General features: G+C 37.8%; 1 protein-coding gene across 3 annotated transcripts in view; it reads left to right on the top strand.

Annotated features, from left to right (window-relative positions):
* LOC145986799 (P protein-like) overlaps nt 1–20,517 on the top strand; it is a 99,125-nt gene that overhangs the window by 22,828 nt on the left and 55,780 nt on the right. Inside the window, exons 1-2 of one of the 3 annotated variants that reach the window (XM_083121236.1) lie at nt 1,541–1,719; nt 3,285–3,421. In XM_083121236.1, coding sequence (XP_082977362.1) covers nt 3,336–3,421 — 86 coding nt within the window. In that variant the 5' untranslated portion in view covers nt 1,541–1,719; nt 3,285–3,335. Of the gene's footprint in view, nt 1–1,540; nt 1,720–3,284; nt 3,422–18,482; nt 18,634–20,517 lie in introns of those variants that run through there. The other 2 variants (XM_083121235.1, XM_083121237.1) reach the window with 2 other exon arrangements.

Genomic DNA, 20,517 nt, shown 5'->3' with positions numbered 1-20,517 from the left:
TCAAGAAACTGTATTATGTATGGAGGCTATTTGACGAATGTATACAAATTAGACGACTTCAGTAGTACAGTGATATCTATGAGTATTACAGTGCAAATTGTCCATTACCACGTTCGTGTACTTTATTTGACCCAATAAGAGCTTCAAGAATTAAAAGAAAACTCAAAACAAGCTGTTGACAACTTCTGCACCAGCACACATAAAAATCCATCGCTTTAAAACACAAAGGATGTGATCCCCAAGTATTGCTCGGCAGATTGTCCACGACAATTTTCATTAAATTTTCCCTTGCATCACTACATGTTTTTTTTATGAAAAGGATTATTGTTTATACTGGTGCAGAGGTTGTCAATAGCTTCTTCAACGTTATGTTTCAATTCTTGAAGCACTCTTTGCGTAAAACAAAGAGAATATACGTGGTGATGAACAATTTACTTTGTTCATAATATAAGTTCATAATACTTAAGGATCCCACTGTACCTGGTAGCTGCCCGGTTAGCAAACAAAATAACTGGAACAAAACTGGTGATTACAATTACCATCAGTGTAATGTCTGAAAAATTTCTAAGGGGGAGGGGAGCAACCTCTTCCACAGCATGTTTTTGATTGATTGATTTGGTGTTTTAAGTCCACTTTATGCACAGTAAGGCTAATCAGGACTGGCCCTACAGTTTAAAGTGGGATCCGAACCACTATATGCCTCCACCGGGTATCGAACCCGGGACCCCTTGATTACAAGGCGACGACGCTACCACAGCGCCATCGGTGAGGCCCTACAGCATGTTTTTATATATACGTACATATATGTAACATCATCCCCCGAGGTCTAAAGATTTACAGCCACAGGGGGTGTTACCTCACCTACAATTACCCTTCTGTTTATCACATAAGTAAAATAATCTAGTGATATTGCTTGTATATTTTGCATGTATTACCACGAAATTACATCACACTTCTTTCGAGTTTCTGACATTTTCCGTTTGAAAAAAAAAATTCATCTTCGCTAAAACTATTATATTTGATTTTCTTACCTTGCACACTGCTACATTTCGGTAAAAAAGTGAAACCGCTAATCTCTTTCGACTTTATATTTTGGTCATTTACATGTTCTATGTCGTTTTTCTGTCTTTAGCGTCGTAAAGGTATTCTGCTGGCCACTCCGCCACTGTGGCCGTTGGTTGTGTTCGAGTGCAAAATTAGACTTTTCAAGTATTTCATGTCGTAGTGGAAATTTCCATTGTAATTGAACGTTGTATAACGCCTTTCAGTTTCCGATTTTAACGTGTCTTGAACGCTTTGTTTTAATGTTAATTAGTTGAATCGTGCACAGACGGGTCATAATGAAACGCTCTAATTCCTATTTTAAAACTAAGTGAAGTAATTAAAATTTGACGAAGATTTTGTACTTGTTTGAACCTCACTCTAACAGAAAGAGACTATCTTCGCTTTTCAAAGTTACGTTCATGGCCAAAATAAGCATTATCTGCACTCGTGCTATTGTAGTTCGATAGTCCACGATGCGCGATTAATCACGGTGTATGAAAGAGATTCTGGCAACACTGCTTACAGATCGCAGTCAGTCATACGAACATGAAGGAGGCGGTGCATCACGGAAGTCCAGCTGTGTTCCCATACAGCATACCAATTCAACATTTAAATATACAGTTGTATTTTAGAAAGTAGAACTAACGCAAAATACGAGCAATATTTAAACAACAGGTATGTTTCTGAGTAAAATAGTCGTTTTAATTTGTTAATTTTAAATGTTAACGGGTCAGTTTTCAAAAGGCGCCCTTTCTGACTGCCATGTACTGCTGCATAAAGTGACTTTTCGAATGTGCAAGGGCTCTAAACATTCTTAAGTTTCAAGGAAATTCTGCCTGCTTTCCTCCCGTTTAAATCTAACAAAAGTCTTGTTTCGTCCCTTTTTTATCAGTTGGTTTTGTATAGGGATGAATATTTTACACGCAAAAAGAATGAAGGTAGGTTAAAAATAACTTGTTTAATAAGCTATGATTTACGACATATCGTTATGCACAAGACCTTATCAGATTTTCGTCATGTGCTTTTGTATCGTGTAAAATCTAGAAGGATTCGATTTAACCGAGAGTGGTTTCCTGAACTTTTAATTGTTCTGTTGCAATTTAGCGAGGAAGTATCTTAAAGCCTAGTGTGAATTATATTGCTTCAGTTACATTGCCAATTTAATAATGAAATCTGGTATTTGTTAATCCTAAAACTGTAACACGTTTCTGTCAAAGTGGAAGTACTTTTTTGGTCGAATTTGGCAAGTTTTATCCAAAGCGCTGCAGTAGGTCTAATTGAAGGAACAAAGGTCAGTTGTACACGGGTTCTTTCCTCACGCTACATTACGTAGTCAAAATGGTCGATTTCGATTATATTTTGGTCAAGTCTTGATGTGTGTAAATTAGTTTTCGATGTTCATGTGCACGTATATATATGTGTGGGGAGGGACGGTGGTACCCTTGACCCTCTGTACCTCCGCTAGAAAGTGGAAAATTGTTCTGAAGTTAATGAATATTTTCTGTTTTAGCTCGCGGAAATGTGTTGTACTGAAGTAATGTGTGGTTGTAATGTGCTACTATGGGGTTGAAATATGTATTTATGGTTTCGGCGCCCTGAAACAAAACTTTATTACACAACTTTGATATCTATCGATAAAGAAAAATTGCACCTTTTTTCGCTTTGAGTGTGCATACAACCTGTTTTTATGAATGAAAACCAAGTAGCTACATCATTCTTGTGCCACTTGACACATTTCACCTTGCAACCACATAGCAGAAAATGCATAATTTCAAGGTGTGTGTGTTTCTTGACTGTTTTTTTTTTAAAAAAAGATTTCATCTGTTTTTTTTTCGTTACGAGTGTTGGATTCTATACTGATAGTGAAATTAGTCTTTTGTTAGGAGGTTCGACGCAGCATTTGCAGGTCTTTTCTTTCCTTTCTTACGATGTGCACACAACTGGTTTTGACGAATACAAAACTGAAAGTAGTCAGATAGGTTTTTACTTATACGGCTCAAACTTTGCGATCAATTATCTCGGTTATTGGTTGTTTCTGCGTTCTGAAACTAATGTTGTTACATAAAATATAGAAATGTATTTTAAAATATTGGCGTCATTCTCGAGGAAATACACTGATACAGTCTGTCAAAGGGACCTCAGTGTTCCTTAGGGTTTAAAGCTCGCCTTGTTCAAATGCATCCCCACTCTGTTCTCGATAATGGTCCTGCTGAAACCTAACCAAGTGCTTTTCATTGCAGGGAACATCATCATATGAGGCCCAACGCCATTGGATGCGATAGGTAAGCCCCATGGCTTACGGAAGCACCCGCGCAAAGAAATATGCCCTCGAAAGGTTGGACACCATCGAACCCTCCCCAGGGTCATCACCTCAGAGGTAAGTAGTGTTCTTTTTTTAATGTGTTGGCATGTGTGATTTCTACCTCAATGACTAAGTGGTCACCAAGAATAAGTGTTTAATTATTTACATATTGATAATTTCAAACTTAAGGTGACTTTTGTGCAGATAGACGTAAAGGTTGTTTTAGTCAGCTATCGCGAAAATGCCTAAACTTGCAATACATTATTAATTGATCCATTTGTAAAACTTCAGTTGACGAAAGTGTGAAAATATTTATTCTACATAATTGTGCATTTGAAATTTTGTTTGAGAATGTGTTTAATCTCGCAAAAACCTGTAACTTTAGTTCTATGCAGAGATATGTAATTTTATTCTTAAATTAAGAGTTCGTTATTCGTAGTTTTGTTATTACTATCCCACAGTGAACTGATGTTAAATTTTGATAGTATTGACAAAATACTGATACACATTACTGATATTCTACTGGTCCAATATAACATGCAATTGTTCCTAAAATATGAATGGTTCATTCACCTTAATTTGTGTGGCATCACGTGTCTGCGATTGCTTTTGGCTTTGAAGAAAAGTCCGTATTTAAACATTTACTTAACAAACACCAGGGCATATAAATGGTTTTTATTCGTAAAAATAATAAATTGTCGGAATATCGCACTGGATTACAGACTATTTATAAATATATCTGATCTGTAGAATTATTGGTAATACTCGGGGAAGTTCATGTGGAAACTTGATTCTTCCAATCTGCCTTTGAATTTAAAATTCTTATGGTGGGTGGGTTGGGGTTACTCGAACCTTGAGTATAACGAGGGCAAATTGATGCTTTTGTGTCTAATATGGTAACATTGAGACTTCGTTACTGGTTCCAATGATAATGTTTCAGTTACCACAGTACGCTCTGGTTTTAAACTCTGTGTGGCAAGATTTGCCAAAAACGTGCTTTTTTAATGTACTCGCCAAATTAAAGTTTACTGATAGTCCACAGTACCGGTTGTAATATATATCCTATTCCTTCTCTTGTGATAAGTTTTCGTCGGAAAATCGTGTTCAAAGTACTTTGAAGTTCACGGTTTGCGATAAACAGGCAACAATTTATTATTTGTGTGTACAAGTCTGTGCTAAATATACACGCACAAGGGCAAAGTTCAGTGAATCAGTCGAAGGGCACAGGGCCACTTACTCACATGGCATCATTGCGACCCCGATGTTCTTTTTTTCCCCTCGAGTTGACATATTATTGCACTTTGATATATTCATCGCTATTTAACGTGCATGGCTGAGAACGGGAAACTGGACTTCCTATCATTGTTATGTATCGTACTTCACAATGTCTTTTGGGTATTTAGACATTCATAACCTAGTTCAACCTGGGCAAGCCACCATATGCAAGGGAGCGCACGAATTATTATCGCAGTAATAACCGAAATTGCTTGCATATATATGATCAGTCTTTAACATGCAACGGTTATGGACTTAAGACAACAATTCAAATTTTTCGTTCCGACCTTTTCTTTGACATTTCTTGTTCATTTGTCTTTCTCTATTCTTATTTTTTCTCATTCTAATTTTCTTTCGTTTTCGTTTCGTAGTGCCCTTGATGAACAGAATGTATTTGCCTCTTTTGTCGTATATTTTAAAGTATATTTTCATTTTTACTTTTTTAAATCCACTTTATGCACATATAGATTAATCGGGACTGAATATACAGTTTAAAGTGGTATCCAAATATCGAATCCGGTGCCCCTTTATTACAAGACGGTAACATGCCACTACGCCATCCGACTGACCCCAAGTCCCTTCATCGTCACACGTTTCAGTATCTTCTGGAAATATCGTGACGAGGCGGATACTTATCGTCCGTAGCTCTCGTTCGAGACTTTGGTATGATATTGAAAATTTTACCTGAACCAAATTTACTTTAGTACTTGGCGACTTAGGAGGGCACACTAAGCAAGTATCTCTTATTTACAGATGTCCTACAATTTGCTTGTAATAATTGTGGGAATTGTAAGCCTACCATTTCAGGATAATATGCAGTTTTTTAGGCGGCGGGTAGCGTCTAACAACCACCAAAGAAAACCTGTTTCATCTCTACGCGTGAAATTATGTGGGGTGACACGTTTTATAAATTTATTTTGAGCAGAGACCGACAGGATACCAAGCCTCGTCTCGATCCATGAACGGACTCCTCTTGAAAATAAAAGGGTATGACTTGAGATGACCGGACCCCTCTCCGATTTTCTTCATATTTGACATACTAATTGAGGCCTCATCACGAATCTGAAGTTAAAATTTGTCGGTCACGTCTAGAAATTGCGAACCATTGACGCTAGCCTCACGAACCATTGGCGCGTGGCTACGTTAGTTCGGTTAGGTTAGGCAAACCGTTAAAATTTGGTGTCGTGGTAGTATCAGGAATATATATATATTTGGTTGTGAAACAAAAAATTTCGCGAAAATCGACGGTTTCCATTCCGAAAACTAACGCTTTATTTTCGCTTATTTTGCAATTTCTAGAAGTTTCAGACAACTTTTAACTTCAGATTCGTGATTAGGAGGCCTCAATTAGTGAGTGTGCCAAATATGAAGAAAATCGGAGAGGGATCCGGTCATCTTCAGTCGTTCCCCACAGACTTTTAGAAATCCCCTCGTCCTTGACCTTCACAATTTTTATCACATGCAACGAATCACTCTTCTCTATTTCGCGGGCCCTCATGTAAAACCTATGATGCAAGAATTTACCTTCACCAAAGGCCGTTCAACATTAGTTGCCTTCGATTGCTGTTAGTATTAGGCTGTGAATTAATCCCTCGGGAGTCATGGCAGTCCTGTCGTAAGTCACCATGCGAGGAAGACAGCGGACGGGCGATCTTCAGATACGGTTGTTCGCCTCTTTATCATTCTTGGGAGGAACTAAAAATCAACCGCTTTCACATAGTATACCCGGAAATATTACTGTATTACTGCCTGAGTGGTTAGTGTAGCAGAGATCGACAGAAGAACCCTGGGTAAAGCAAAGATATGTGATTGTCCAATCCATTCCACCGTTTCGCCGTGATTGACCTATAGATGTATAAAATTGATGTGAAATAACCAATATAAAGCCGACCTTCATGGAGGAGTGGATAGCATAGCGCACTACGACGCCAGGGGTCCCGGGTTCGAATCTCTGCCTAGCCATGGGTGTTCTTGGAGTGTCCCTTCATCAATTTTATCCATCTTCGAAATTAGCTGATAGTGGCACAAAAGTGAAGTAAAATAAATCAAATCAATCAACCAATATAGATTAATTCTGAACAAACAATATCCACGTTCAGCATCTTTAAATTTGTTTCACGGAGACACTAAATAGGTCTTCATGGCACTGCCCCCTCCCCTCCTCCATTCTAAATGAGTTGTAAATACTATTTTGGGAACGCTATTAAGCCTTGTTTCCATGTTTAATAAAACATTAAAATGCAGACAAAGGCAACATTTATTGTAAAATAACACACTATGAACTTAACGTTTCCACCCTCTTAACAGGGTCTTCTTCCGAAAAGATTCACAATAAATTTTAATGTTCTATTACGAGTATTTTGGGAATTATTATTCTAGACATATTCGAAGATTTCCTTTTTAATTAAATGCAAGCAAGTGAATAAATGTTGATTAGCATTATACAATGTTCTACATACTTTCAGTTGGTTAGGTACTTGTAAGATTTTATTCCCTCGATTGCAATACAAAAGTGACCCAGGCTGAGTAATTGTAAAAGGAGGAAATCTGATGAGATGTATCTGTGCGAGTAGACAAAAATTCAAACATTCTTCAAATGACGAGGATAGAATAAGGAACATATAAGATCTTATGATCCCGCATATGAGACACTTGTGGTTTTCAATAAGTCCGGTCTGTATGGATTCTTGCAAGTTGCGTCATCTGTTTCATTAGCGAGTTGACTTTGACACTGAAGTGAAGTTAATGTGTTTGCAGAACTTTCCATAGTTCAACAAGCTTTTAAGGCAGTCGTCTCCTTTGTTTTGTTTTAAGTATTCCTGATTCTGCCACGACTGGCTTTTATTTCTCGAAGTAATAAACAAGAAGGCGATTTCCGTTGAGTATTGTGTGTAGTTTTATCACCCATTAAGCATTAAGTACATTGTACTTAATTTTGACTAAAGGTCTTTGGTGATAGCAAGATTGGCATTAGATAGAACGTAGTTGTTCTTATCTTGACGAAACTGTCCGTTGACTTAGTCCCTGTGAACTGTGTATATATTTAATAGTTGCGAAATGATCATAGCTAGAATTTGACTTGTAAATCCTGATAATTAGCATTTTTTGTTTGGAAAGTACTTGTTTTCAGAGTTCTTGAGCACGTAATGGTGCTATTAACTATCACTGTAGAGTGGGATGCATAAGTATTACCAAGTAAATTGTCCAGCATTGTATATTTTATTTGTTTTAAGCAACGGGAACTTCGAGAGTTTAAACGACAAACAAGCTGCACACAATCTCTGGACCAACATACATAAAAATCCAGTCCTTGTAAATACGTAGGATGCAAGAATAAAATTAATGAAAATAGTAATTGACAATTTGCCAAGCAATACTTGTGCATCAAACTGTACAATCGCCTCACTTAGTACTGTGAAAGTTCCTTTATATTTGCTAAATATTAAATTGTTCCTATATTTTTGGGTTACGTTTGTCATATTTTCGTGCAATCTGTTTCTTCTTGATTAAAGTGAACAATTTCACTGGCCAACAACAACAACAACAACAACAACAAAAAAAAAAATATTCAGGTACAGAGAACAAACATGCTGGCCTTTATTAATTTAAACCTGCTGATTACGAAACTGTAAGCAGTTTTCCCCATCACCCTCCAATGTTAACTTATAGTGGTTATACAGGATGTTACTAATAACAGCAGTTAGCGCAATATATTATACAAACCTAGAGTGAGCTCTTACATATAGAGCACACAATTGTAATGAAAACTTGAAGCACAATGTAATATACCAACCTATAGTGAGCTCGTACATATATAGCATATAAATTCTTTAAAAAAACAGAATATAACATTCACATTAAGAACGAATCACTATATTTCGTCCTTTAAGTGGTAAATGATGATGCATGGTGAAGTCTCTTTGATGAATACTTTCTCCTGTGGGATATAGACCCTTCATACTGAAGAAACCAGCAATAATCACTTGACATTGAAGGGTTCCATCTACCTTTGTAACTGTTTTCCATCCGCAGTATATCCTGATGGAATCTCTCCCCATGCTCATCACTAACCGCTCCCAAATTTGGAGGAAAGAAGTCCAAATGAGAATGCAGAAAGTGTATTTTCAGGGTCATTCTGCATCCTAGGTTTTTGTAGTTTTCTAACAGATTGCCTATTAAAATATCAGTTTTTCGTTCTTGCATTTCCTTGGAAACCTTGAATAACCGTCTTAAAAGAGCACCATGCTGCAACTCAAGTTGATTTAACTTTTCTTCCAATGATGTATCATGCATTATTTCCTAATCTGTGGCCCTATGAAAATACCTTCCTTCAACTGTCTTGTGCACGGCTGTCCCAAAGACAAAGGAAACAGCAATGTTTTGTGAATCCACTCTGTAGACCGAGTAACAAACCAATAACTTGAAGATCTCCACATATACTCCAGTTGTGATCTTTAAAATGAATAGCTTCAATTACCTCGGACAAATTCACGTACGTTTCTTTCATAGGCACAGAGTAACCTACAGGAACAGATGGAAACTTGTTGCCATTATGCAACTAGACAGCCTTAAGGCTCGTCTTCGACGCATCTATGAACAGGCACCACTCTCCAGCATTATACGCTATGCCCATTTGCGTCATTAAACCAAATACGTCACTACAAGCACAAATGTTACCCGTCATACCAAACGTTTTCATGAGATCTTGATTTCGGTGTCTGAATGGCGTGATTTTGGTTTTTTCATGAAGCAAATTCCATTCTTTAAGACGTGAAGCTAGAAGTTCTGCCTGTTCTTTGGACAATATAAATCACGTTACTAAATGTAGCCTTTCCTCTGGAAACTGTTCCGTCACTTGATTCATGCTGCACTTCCTCAGAGTTGCTTAACATATCGTTGGCATCACGAATGCCTTCCCATGTAGATGGGGTAATGGGTAATGGGTAAATCTTCTCCATGAAACACAGGTCTAATTGCCGAAGTAATATTTGGGTACAGACGGGATCAAATGAAATGTATTTCTCTTTTCCTACCAACTCGGAAGCGAGTTGAAAACTCTTCATTGCTCCTGTATAGATAAGAAAAGTAGCAGACAAGGCCAGCACGCAAACTTGTTTCCAGCAAGCTTTCTGTTGGAGTCTTAGCAGTATGTGGAAGGATTTTGTGTTCCTATCCCCCGCCTCTCTCTCTCTCTCTCTCTCTCTCTCTCTCTCTCTCTCTCTCTCTCTCTCTCTCTCTCTCTCTCTCTCTCTCTCTCTCTCTCTCTCTCTCTCTCTCCCCTCCCCCCCCTTGTGTTTGTGTGCGTGCGCGCGCCAACACCTGTTTCATTTTAAGTTTGACGTATTTTATTTCATTGACTAATTGCTGTTGTGACTGGGTATGAAACAGGTTAGCAATGGAGACATAATGAAGGATCAAGAATACAAAAATTCCTGGCATGAGTAGTTAGTAGTAGTAAAGGTAAGGTAAAGTTCGTCGTCCGTATAGAACCGTGCCATGAAGGCACATTTAGGGGATGTGGCAGTAGGGCGCCGCATATTCTCGAGTTCGGCCATTTTGGAGGTCAATGATCAGCATCACGCTCCAACCGTTTTTACTTCCCAGGAATGTAGTAGAAACGAGAAAATAAAAATGTTTTACATTTCGCGTATGTGACAGTATTCTTTGGACATTGTCTTGGAAGTGTCTGTTAACATCTTAACCCGCAATTTTGTTTAAGGATAAAACTGGCTGAAGGCCGCGAGTGTTCCTGACAACTAATGAGCATATCACATAATGCGCAATAGTTTGGCTCGCGTTTCTCGAAAAATAATAATAATAATAAAAAAAAAAATATATATATATATATATACAAATCAATTCTACGAATGCTTACGTCATTGTGACCATGGAGTGCATTTTGCACACTAACAAGGATCTGGTGTCTAGACATAAGGTCAGTATAATGGTCTGTGGGGTTTGGACTCATATCCATCTACGTTTGTAGTTGTCCTTTCACAACTTTCATCTTAGCACACCATTCATTACCCAAAAGTGGAAGAAAAGCGAAATAAAAATAATAAATCAATCGGTTATTGTGTCCCTGCGTTTTTCAATTTATCACCATGACCGAAAATTAATGTTTCACTGATGTAATGCATCACTATAAACATGTGAATTATTTTCCGTCATCATCGTGTGCTTCATCATTCCTTAAAGCATAGACTCTTAACGCTGTTGTCTTAGTGTGATTGATCTTATTGAGTGGAAGTTTTGATGTAGGCAAAAGAATGGTTAAGAATAAATCTCAATTGATTGTTCGAAATTTAAAATATAATAACTCCGAGGTGACGCATATTTGTAGGAACACAAAATCCTTCCACAAACTTCCAAGACTCCAACAGAAAACTTGCTGGAAATAAGTTTGCGTGCTGGCCTTGTCTGCTACTGCCCTCCCCCACTTATCTATACAAGAGCAATGAAGAGTTTCCAACTCGCTTCTGAGTTGGTAGGAAAAAAGTACATTTCATTTGATCCCGTCATTTGATCAATCCTATTCTTAGTCTTGGAAGTAAAACCGGTAAGATTAATCAAACAGAGTAGCAATCGTCCACGAAGTTTTTTGGCTCACGCCAAATCATTGGTATGCCAAATGGTAAGTGTTCCTTTTACCTTTCAACCACTGCGTTAGTTTAGCATTACACCTGGAATAAGCCATGTGAGGCGCCCAACTTTTATCTTCGTCTCCCAGTGGACATTGGAAATATAAACTGTGTGCTCTCTTCAGCGGTCTAGAAATAGGCAGTCTTTGTTTTTCGTAGCACGGACGGCGACAGGGGTGCCCACCCAATCAAATTCAATAAGTACATATACTTGGGGATATATGAATGATTCAATACATAAGTGTATTCTGGTGTTCATAGCATGTATATTTAACTTGTGAATATTATCTATGCTACAAATATTCACATATTATCAACACATAAAAAGCCAATTTTGTTATTAGAAGGTGAAAGTAATTACTAGAGCTATTGAAACAAAAACTGTGATCAAATGAATACTTCCATGATTAAAAGCAGCTAGTAGACTTAGGAGGCTCAAAATTATGCAGGGTATGATCAAGATTAGATCAGAATTTAAGGTGAACTTGAGGACTGTAGCTCCGGGTCTCCACATACGTAGTATATATATATCCCGGTTATGGTTAAAATAATCTCCAAATAAACAGATGAAAATATCATCTTACAGCTACTTCCTCCAGCAACACAATGATTTCGACCTTTTAATTATTATTATTCTTAGAATAAGTTAATCAAGAAGACTTAGATGGGTAGGCCATGTGACACGAGTGGCAGAGGAAAGAATAGTTTACAGGGTTCTTGTTGGGAAACCTGATTGTAAGAGACCTGTAGAAAGAATAAGACGAGGATGGAGGGATAACGTTGAGATGGACCTAAAAGAAATCGGTAAGGATGGGAAAGAAAGGATTAATCTTGCCCCGGATAGAGACAGATGGAAGGTCTGTGTTGCTGCAGCCATAAACCTTCGAGTTTAAGTATGCTAGAGAGTATAATATAATTTGAATTAGCTCTGCATTGAAATTCCAGAAGTGTCCCTTTTTCATTTCATTACAATTTTTATATACCTGTCATCTTCAAATATCAATATGGTATGCGAAATATCAACTTTATATTCGTTCTACTAATAAGAAGGAATCACAATAATCACTACAATACCAAAGTGAATAAATTTTAATAAACCAGTTATGTATGGAAAAAGCTACAGAATTATTCAATTGCTAATTACTGGCTTATCATATTTAGAAATCCTCGTTCGTCACATAAATTTTGACACATGAATCAGCAGAAAACGTTAACAGAATCTGTAGATGCAGCTGAAGTAAAGAAAAAAAAGTAATGTCATGAAGTACCGAGAAGACTATTTTGTTAGTTTGTTTTTAAGCCCACTTTTATGCTCAGATAGGCTAATCGGGACTAAATCTACAGTTTAAAGGAGTCCGAACCAGTGTGCATTGTGCTTCCACCAAAGGAGGGGGGAGTCGAACACAGAACCTCTTCATTATAATGCGACAGCGTTATGCCATTCGGGAAAAATATAAAGAAAGAACTCGCACCAAACGTGTCATTTTATCACCACAGAAGATACGTCCATTTTAAGAGGGTGATTGCCCTGACACAAATATTTTAGACTTTCGGAAAACAACGTCATTGTTCACGGAATTAGCTGTCTTGATCAAGTAATGAAACGCTGCGCAATTGAAACTTAACTTTCTAAGAGTTATGAACTAATAAAACTCCATTTTTTGAAGAGTAAGTTGTGGTTGATTTGTTTTATTTTAAATAAATTTAAATCATTTTTCTGCTAATTTTGATAATGACGACGATAAGGTTCAATTGTGATTAGATTAAAGTAACGAAGGGGCGAAAACAAACACATTCTGACACTCAAAATACAAGCCTCATAAATTATTACATTGACAGTGGTTCCAGGCACCAGGGAATCGTTGCCCTGAAAGAATAACGTTTCCAGAGTATGCTGCACAGGATAGAGGTTGACATTCTAGTGTGTGCGAAATGGTCACGCCATACAACCCAAGTCATCTATGAAAAATAGATGAATTATTACTGAAACGGTAATCAACTTCGATGAATTCCTTGTGTCCTAAATCATTTTGTTACCTCAAAAAATATGTTCATGTAACTATACGTGTATTGCTTGCTTCTTCCGCATAAGTAACATGACAGTTCAGGAAACGAATAGCAACTTAGCTAATAATCTATTCAATTCTGAACAGAATTTTCAATCTTACTTGTTTCTCATGAGTGATATTTTGTCAAAATAGCCTTTCATTAGCCTAGGAATACTTCATGGACAAAGATCAAAGAATTTGTTTTCTGTGTGTGTTTAAAATCGTTCCTAATAAGACGTTCATTTTAATCCAAACATGCAGTGGCGGCGATTAGGAGGAGCGGGAAGTGGGGGATGCAGTTCCCCGCCACATTTTGCCCCCGCACTATGGCCTCTTTATGCTACCAAGAAAACGTATATTGTCCTTGTCCCTCAAATGTTGGCACCCAATCGGCGCTACTACAGATAGATTTGTCAGTTGTACAAACCTTGTAAGCTAGGAAAAGTGACCCCCAAGGAGTAAGAAAACTCTTTCAGTCAAAAACGCATACGATAAAAATTCTATGCTGAGAAACATGCATTTAAATTACGAGAGACTTCACGATTGTCTACCATCGCACTTTATATTATTGTCCCCGAATACATAAAATCAAGTATGTGCCTCGTATTTACAACACAAGCTTAAACCTAATTCACATTTATTTCACTGTATTAACATGCATGAAAGAATGTGATTAGAATGTAGGGCTGCGCATGATTAAACACTTCCTTGAAATAATTGTCCATCAGAGACAAAGCGAAAGGAAATGGAACAAGATGCGAGAATAGATTAGAAAGGAATAAAGAGGAAAACAAGGAAAGGAAAGGAAAAAGAAGTAAGATAAAAATCGGGAATGTAAGAGAGAGGGGGGATACATACGTCTTACATACACATATATACCATATATGGTCTTACATTTATATTGCCCACCCTAATCTATCAATATGGAGCATTTGCCCACCCAGTCGAAAATTTCTGGCGCCGCCCCTGTTTCGTAGTGAATTCGCCACATACATAACAAAAAGTATCTGGATTGTTCTTACACTCACGATTTGTTTTCTTCATGTTCCATGCACACAAACTGGATCCACTCCTACTGATTCTTCTTCTTTTACATGACCCTGTCAACAATACCCTTTGTACTTTGGTCAGCGTTTCTGTTATTGTATTTGTTTTAATGTTTCTCTTCTGAAGTTGGTAGATAGTCACTCAAGTTCACCAGTATCACAAACATAAACAATTATGAGAATAAATCACTTTTTTGCTGTTATTTTATAAAAATCATTTTATATTTGAAGCCTACATTTTTTTGCATATGCGTACAGAAGCCATATTAGTGGAGGAGATAATTCTGAGAGAAGGGAAGAGACTGATATGGGAAATGAAATGTTCAAACGTTGTATACCTTTATAGAGTGTGATTCGTTAATGTGAGAAAATTCGACATTTTAAGAATAAATGTTGCGCATCAGGATTTTCATTACCACATTTGCAATTTTGTTGAGTTTTAATACAGGTATTTTTGCTAGGTGTGCTGTTGAACGCACGGGTCCCGTCTTTAACCTATTGATGAAAATTATGACCTGCCGTGGGAGTGTGTACAAATAGAACCATGGGTCTTTAGTTGTAAAGTCTGCTATCCATCTATATGTATTACCCACAACGTTAAATTGTTCCTTGAACCATGTCCAATGTTTTGAACAAAAGAAAATCGCTCTTTGCAATGTTTCCGCATTCCGTTCAAACTCTAAACTAAGGGACAGTTGAAAGTAGTACTGCATTCACTCTAGCATGCGTCATCTGTATCGTGTAATACACGAAGTTTACATCCTTTTTTACCTTTGACACCTCAGGGGGTTGCCCCATACTTAGAATAAAACGTTGAAATAAAAATAGGGGTGAAACAAGTCTTTCAAAAGGGTTTCAGTGAATCGACGTCCAACTGTGCGTACATGTGTAATACGCTGTATGAATAGTGTTGCCGACGAGACTGGACAGACTTTTAAAGATTCGAGACGAGACGAGATTGATCATGTGTCCCTTTGACAAACGAATATTTTCGAGACGAGACAGCATTGCACAGCATTTCGACGAGACGAGACAGACCAAAGTCTCGTCTCGTGGGCAACACTGTGTATGAATAGCTTATAGCACATTTTTGCACATAACTTTTAATCCTGACGTGATGGCCACTTTTTGCTTTCGCATTACCGTTAATCTTGTGGTCTGTAGTATTGTTCAGCATACAACTTGTCTGTACCAAAATCAGTGTTGACCAGTATTTTTAAAGCGTAAAATAATAGTAGCAGTCTTAAACTATGAAAAAAGTGTTAACTAATTCGTTTACCCTGTTCTCGAATGTACTAATATGTATACGAAACATGTACAAGTATAGACATGTCTTGGGATTCATTTAGTATTATTCATAACTGCTATTTCCACTTTTTTACTTGTTAATTTAAACTTCCCAAAGTTTGTGAATATTCGTATGATTCTTTTCTATGATCTTTTCTTGTCAGACTCTTAAATATGATCGCCTGCAAGGGAAGGGCGTTGATTCCTCTGAGATTCGGGGAAAACTTGATATAGGTGAAATTGGAGCGTGAAAATGTGGATGAGGTGTGCTATGATACAGCAGATTAAGTAGTCTGCACCGAAAAAGTACAAAAAGACAAAGAACTTAAAGATGTTTATGGAAATGAATCAGTCGAATCCATTTTCTATTTAAATTGTGGACTCAAGACCAAGTCTGAACATGACAACAACGCCAGGGTAATTTCAATTCAGATTTATAAAGAAAAATATATATTAAATGACAAGGTATGAAATCTTAATCTGCACCCCAGTGCGCTCGAAACTGGGGTTAGGGAGCGTTGACCAGTTTGGGGAAAGTTGGGGGGCTGCTTGTACTTATGTACCAACCAGGCCCGTAGCTAGAGGGGGCAGCCCCCCCTGTGAGAAATACAGAAAACATTCCTACCTGGAATTCTCACTAATCTTTACAATTATATCATGTGTTAATCTAGCAACATAACAAAGACACTTATTGATTTTGTGATTTATTAGGGTGTATGGGATTCCGTATAATGTCGTATCAGGATTGGGAGGAAAAATTCCCGTCCAGATTCAGACGTCTCGAAATGATTTTGCAATTTTCAGTATCTAGAACAGTTGCGACAGTTCGAGTAGTCTTGTATTAAAGGTGCCTAATGTGTTTGGATGTTTTGCTATGAACTTTGAACTGTTTAAATTTTTGTTTCCCAAGTCTACCTTTTGATAATAGTGATTCATGTGGCAGATAGAGGGAGTGGATATTCGATTTTTGTTACTTAGCGTTGCTTTTCTGCCACTTCTGCTAATCGCAACAATGAGTAATGACGTTAAATTGATGAAGACACACTCATAAACAGTGTCGCAACCACAGGGGGCAGAGGGCATTCTCCCGCACCCGACCTTGGAGGGGAAGCAAACATTGAAGTAAAAAAAAAAACAAGACTAGGAGAATCTTAAGAATAGTAGGACATTTGGGTACTCATGATGGAATTAGTTTGTGTGTGTTCCTTGCATTTTTCTTCCAGACGGTCAAGGGCATTTGCAAGGGGCACAGAGGGGCAATTGTCCCCCCCTCGATTTCAAATTTTATACAAATAAATATACATTTCGTAAAATTTTCTTGCTCGCTTCGCGCGCACTCTCTGCTCTCTTATAGTCCAAGTTCAGAGCCATAGCTATGGGGCGGCGGGAGTAGACCTTGGGAGCCAAACAATCTATATGAAAAGAAAAATGTTAGAGAATGCCATGGCGCCCCGTAAAAATTATTTGCGCCCTATTAGAACAATTTTTCTATGAAACTTAATATGAAATATTAATGATGACACTGTAATCCAAGAAGTCGTTGATCAATCAAGGGATTCCTATTTGTTTGTCGGGTGTCAAACACATGTATTTCAACTATAATATAATACAATTCACACAATATTTTGCAAACTGGTTAACGTAACCAGTAGGCAAACATTGTCTGTAGTGATGCAAGAGTCTCCTCTTTGAAGGAAATAGTCTGTGGGGGACTAAGGGGCCCATGTTTTAATGTTTTAGCAAGTACAAAAAATATATTTTACAAATTTTTACACAAGTCATCAAAGTGTAGATAATATGTAACCATTATTATTTAATTAATTCGATTTTTCTTGCATAACACAACACAATGGTGTTGGATTCTCGTTAGATTTCTTTGTGCGTAAAAATCTTGCATACTGGAAACTAAGAGGGAATCATTATGAAGCATGATTTATAAAGTACTCCCTTAATCAGTTCTGCAGAGAAGCCCAAAGCTGTTGGTACATATTAATCGTATATTAACATTATCGACCTGTAAATATCAAGCAGATACAGTACCTATTAGCTTATTTGTTAAACTTTATATTCTTTGGCAATGTGGAAAGGTCATTATCGAAATATTGCTATTTGATGTTGCTCGAAGTTGTGTTTTCGTTTGTTGCAGTTTCTGTTATTTATCTCTTTTGGGGAGGGGGCAAGTGCCTCTGTGTGCCCTGCTATATCTGCCAATGCGACACAATATATTAAAAATCCCCCCCTCCTAGGATTGACTTTGCCCCCTTACAAAGAATTCCTGGCCACGGGCCTAGTACCAACGTGTAGAAAATGCAGTGGGGTGATGCCTGTGTAAATTATCCTAGTGGAGGGATTCTTTGAGAATGTTCTTAACTGGGGGAACAGTATTTCCCGCGTCCCGTATTTTAAGCTTTGCTGCTCCCCCTCCCCTACCCACCTCCGTTCTGCGAGAAAAAATCCTTCAGGCACCCTTGCTCTTCAACGTTATCAAACTACCATACCATACCATGCCATTTGTGGAAGGTATCCTTCCCTCAGTTTTTGCTTTAAAGAAACAATCTGCAAATCGCTTTTACTAATGCTCCTCACTCATCCATGAATGAAAACAACCCTGAGATTAATCTTTAGTATAATCCGCCCATAAATACCATCTCGCCACGTTCTTTCTGCATGGCTGACGAATGCATATAGTAAATTCGTCTTCGTATGCAAATGATACGCTGTTGTACAGGACGGATTTAGTTCGGATAATCATGCAGCGGAGAGGTGACCGGTGTTTTTCCACGGCCATTCTCACCTGCGGAGAGGTCGCGACTGTTCCTTGCTTATTTCTGTCCTGGGATTGCTTCTGGGGTCTTAGTTGCTTGTCTTGGTCTGAAGAGTTAGGGCGCGTCCTCGCGAGGTGCTGTCGAGATGGGTTGCATAAGCAAACGGAGGCTGAGCCGTCAGATGAGCCATTGTAGGAAGAGGAGAGCTTCGTTGAATAGCCTGAGGTTAGTAGTACGTGGTTCAAAAACTCAAATTGTTCATCATGTGTCTCTTTTTTAGTTACACATCTATGTTTGTATTTTCCTAATTTTTACCTTTGGTTTTGTCCTCATTGTGATTTGTTGTAAATATGGCGTCTGACTTCCACGCGGGATATCCAGGTTCGATGAGCGTATCTGCGCCTCGTCAGTGGGTAGGTGGAGGATAAAGGCAGTCGGAGTGTGGTGTTGATCACCTCACCTCCATTACATGGTTAAGATCTACATGCACATCCCCTGTATGCTTTCATGCCACAAGGGAGAGCTTTATAACTTTTTATTTTACTTTCATTTCCTCAAGTCACACTCAATTTACTCCGATTTGTCTTTGGTTTCGATCTCTCGTCTCTTGTGTGTTCCTTCTTAATTGTTAGCAGAATTCGTATTCTGCTTTTTTTACGCAGAGGAACTAATTTCTTTGAATTAACCAGAGATGTTTGGTTAAGCTTCTTAGTAGTAAACATTTCGGTAGTCTTTACTAATTTGGTTATTTTGACCTTTTTTTTTTGGTAACTCTCGACAAATGTTAAACATCACCAAAAGAATTTAGTTATGGTGAATAGTCACTTGTTTGTCGCCTATATGAACAAATCTTGGTTGCGGGAAAACTGTTTGATTATTCCAAACAAACTATTTTTCTATGTGTATCATCGTCTTATCCACTCTACGCGTCTAACGTCTTCATAATTTGATTAATTTAATTTTAATCCTCCATAATATAATCTTTGCTGCATAATGATAAAAGTTAATTAATACGATCCTGTACCATTGATATAGTCTCGTTCTTTCCATACATTCCTTGTGCCAAAAGGACCAGTGTTCAAATCCCGTAGAGCTTTGTTCGCATCTTTGCTCTCTTTAGAAGGTTACACTGCAGCTGACAAGAAATAAAAAATCATATCTCTCTAATTGAATGTAAATACCGGATCTAAATAGAATTATCTTCCCTCTTCAAGGATCGTTATCAAGTAATGCCAAGATGCACCTTCGACTAGGCATGCAAGGCCATTTGAACCTCAAGGGCGCTTCGGTTGACATGTTCCATTCTCTTAGAAACTGGCTGCTCCTTAGACTCTGGTCATTGAACGCTTAGTCTGTGAAACAATTAAACACTCATGTTTCAAGATCATTAAAGTTCGTAAAAGTAATGTATTTTCTTTTAACACTACATGCTTTGCAATACTACCAGGATCATCGTCTTCATTTGTTTACTAGCAACATTTACTGTTGGCCATTTTCTTGAGCATAACACATCACTTACAACTTAAATTTCGAAGTGTCATTCTCTCCTAACTCCGTGGCGGTGTGGTGTCAGCGTGCTACGACGCTATGGATCCTGGTTCGAATCCCTACCTGTGTAGGATGATGTGACCCTTCTTCGGTTTAATTTCATTCCTTATCGCCGCGTTTAGCCAAAGTGATAGAAAAACTACGTTAAATAACAAAAATCAAATAGAAGTGTCACTTGCTAGTCTTCATTCGACCCATATTACATCAACCAGTGACATTCTACTCAAGTAAAAATGACATGAATTCTAGCCAGTGCTTCAACTCTATTGTTCTCTATGGTACTGATATCCTCGTGTCACTGGGAATTTGCAACATTGTCATTTTTCTGCTTTCGTTCTTGAATGAAAATTCCAAGAAATATACTTTTTTTTCGAATGGTGGTCTCAAAAATGGGTCTTGTACATTGGGATGCATAAGCAATACCAAGCAAATTGTCCACCGCCATGATCATTTGCTTTGTTTTACGGAACGAGAGTTTCAATAATTAAAATAAAACTCTTAAACAAGCTGCTGACAACCTCGGCACCAGCATACGTAAAAATGCATTCCTTAAACACGTAG

Source organism: Lepisma saccharinum, chromosome 4, assembly GCF_977018435.1.
Source record: "Lepisma saccharinum chromosome 4, izLepSacc3.1, whole genome shotgun sequence".
Lineage (NCBI taxonomy): Eukaryota > Metazoa > Arthropoda > Insecta > Zygentoma > Lepismatidae > Lepisma > Lepisma saccharinum.
The sequence above is the reverse complement of the archived record's forward strand: the minus strand, read 5'-3'. Positions and strand labels throughout refer to the sequence as shown.